Source organism: Chlorella variabilis (genome assembly GCF_000147415.1).
Source record: "Chlorella variabilis unplaced genomic scaffold CHLNCscaffold_12, whole genome shotgun sequence".
NCBI lineage: Eukaryota > Viridiplantae > Chlorophyta > Trebouxiophyceae > Chlorellales > Chlorellaceae > Chlorella > Chlorella variabilis.
Window position 1 is genome coordinate 713258 of NW_005435076.1, and position 2099 is coordinate 715356.

At 67.9% G+C, this 2099-nt stretch overlaps 2 protein-coding genes across 2 annotated transcripts in view; one reads left to right on the plus strand and one right to left on the minus strand.

Annotated features, from left to right (window-relative positions):
• CHLNCDRAFT_58077 (hypothetical protein) overlaps positions 1-1905 on the plus strand; it is a gene marked incomplete at its 5' end in the record, with an annotated part of 6773 nt that extends 4868 nt beyond the window's left edge. Inside the window, 5 exons of the mRNA XM_005846866.1 lie at positions 132-333; positions 500-613; positions 800-976; positions 1150-1418; positions 1599-1905. Of these exons, the coding sequence (XP_005846928.1) occupies positions 132-333; positions 500-613; positions 800-976; positions 1150-1418; positions 1599-1779 (943 nt within the window). The 3' untranslated portion in view covers positions 1780-1905. The remainder of the gene's footprint in view (positions 1-131; positions 334-499; positions 614-799; positions 977-1149; positions 1419-1598) is intronic.
• An 82-nt stretch (positions 1906-1987) lies between these two features.
• The window catches only part of CHLNCDRAFT_134840 (hypothetical protein), a gene marked incomplete at both ends in the record, with an annotated part of 4904 nt that continues 4792 nt past the window's right edge, over positions 1988-2099 (minus strand). The window contains one exon of the mRNA XM_005847055.1: positions 1988-2023. Within this exon, the coding sequence (XP_005847117.1) occupies positions 1988-2023 (36 nt within the window). The remainder of the gene's footprint in view (positions 2024-2099) is intronic.

Below are 2099 nucleotides of genomic sequence, written 5' to 3' on the forward strand. Positions count from 1 at the left end.
CTTTCTTTCTTTCTTTCCTTCTTTCTTTCATTCTTTCTTTCTTTCTTTCTTTCTTTCTTTCTTTCTTTCTTTCTTTCTTTCTTTCTTTCTCGACATGGTACCGCACCCACCTTCCCCCCCTGCCCCTGCAGCTACGTGTTCCAGATCTTTGCCCAGCTCCTGGAGGTGCGCCCCCCGGGCGTGCCCGTCCCCGACGCCTACCACGCCATCTTCCCCCCGCTCCTCACCCCCACCTTCTGGGAGCGCAGCGGCAACGTGCCCGCCCTCGTGCGCCTGCTGCAAGCCTACCTGGCACGCGCCGGCAGCGATGTCGTGGCGCGAGGATACCTGCAGGTGCCGCGGGGGGCTGGGTCTGTGGGTGGGCGGGGGGAGTGGGTGTGAGGGCAGCCGCGTGTGTGGAGGTGCCCGGTGGTGCTTGCACTTAAGCGCCAGCCTCAAGCTGCCGTGCCGTGCGCCCCAGGCAACCGGGCTGCTGCTTGCCGCCCCCCTGCCCCTGCAGGCGGTGCTGGGCGTGTTCCAGAAGCTGATTGCCAGCCGGGCGCACGACCACGAGGGCTTCAACATCCTGGGCACGCTGGTGGAGAGCCTGGACTACCAGGCAGTCATGGCGCAGGTGGGAGTGGGGCAGGGCTCGCGGGGCGAGAAAGCAGGCAGGCAATCACCTTGCAAGCAGCATGCGTGGTGCAGAGGAGGTGGGCAGACAGCGCTGCAGATGCGTCATCCCGCTTGACCCCAGCTCAGCATGACGATCGCTTTGCCGCCCCCCTCCTGCCTGCCTGCCCGCCGCCCTTCCCTGCAGTACATGCCCACCATCTGGCAGCTGCTGTTCAGCCGCCTGCAGTCGTCCCGCACCGCCAAGTTCACCCGCTCCCTCCTCCTCTTCCTGGCGCTGTTTGTGGCCAAGCGGGGCGCCCAGCTGGTGGCCGACAGCATCGACGGCGTGCAGCCGGGGCTGATGCTCATGATCATGCAGACGGTGGGTGGGTGGGGGGTACGGGCGGGGGAGGCGGCTGGGTGGGATGGCTGCGGAGCCTCAAGGCTGCCAGGAGCACCGGCATCCTGCAGCAGTGCTGCACAGCTGCGAAGCCGGCCCCTCGCCAACAGCGCCGCCTGCTGTGCCTCCCCGCTGGTCGCGGTGTGTTGCTGCAGGTCTGGCTGCCCGCCATGCCCTCCATCACTGGAGCCAACGAGGACAAGCTGGTGGCTGTGGCCACCGCCCGCATGCTCAGCGAGGCCAAGCAGCTGGCGGCCCCCGATGCGGCGGAGCTGGATGGGCGCCTGCTGGCGGCGCTGGTGGGCTGCCTGGAGGGCGGCGGCGCGCGCGGCGGCGAGGAGGCGGCGGAGGAGGGCGGCGGCGAGGAGGAGCATGCGGCGGCGGGCTACTCGGCAGCCTATGCGCGGCTGCACAACGCATACAAGTGAGCCGGGGGGTGCCCCGCTCATTTGTGGGGTTGGTAGGCCGCCGGCTGGGCTGCGCTTGATTCCCTCCTCCTGCCTGCAAAGGACAGCACAGCAACTCACCCACACCCCGCTTCCTGCTGCCCTGCCCCACACCACCCTTCACCTGCACCTGTCCCACCCCCACCCCTTGAGAGCAGACCTGAGAACGACCCCCTTCCTGAGGTCACCGACGCCAAGGCGGTTGTGGCGCAGGCGCTGGGCAAAATGGCGGCGGGGCAGCCGGGGCGCGTGCCGCAGCTGGTGGCGGCGGCGCTGTCGCCGGAGCAGCAGCAGAAGCTGGCAGGCTATTGCCAGGCGGCCGGCGTGGCCATCTCTTGACACATCTCCGTGCTCTGCTCGTCTGCTCCCGATTCAGCCATGCCGCACCCTTGAGAGGCGCCCTGCTTGCTTGCGCTGCCTGCTGCGTGCTTGCCCCTGCTTCTGCTGTAATGACATGGCACCTGCTCTGGTGTGGCAGGGCTCCGCCTGCCGACTGCCCCCCCAGGATGTGCAGCCTGCCAGCCTGTCCAACCTGCGTCAGTTACAGTCAGAAAAAAAGTGTGCAGCGTAACGCCTCGCGGCGCTATGCTGGCACCGGTTGCAGCGCTGGGCTGGTGCCTGCTCCTGCCGCCGGCGGCGGCGCTTCTGCCGCCGGCGCC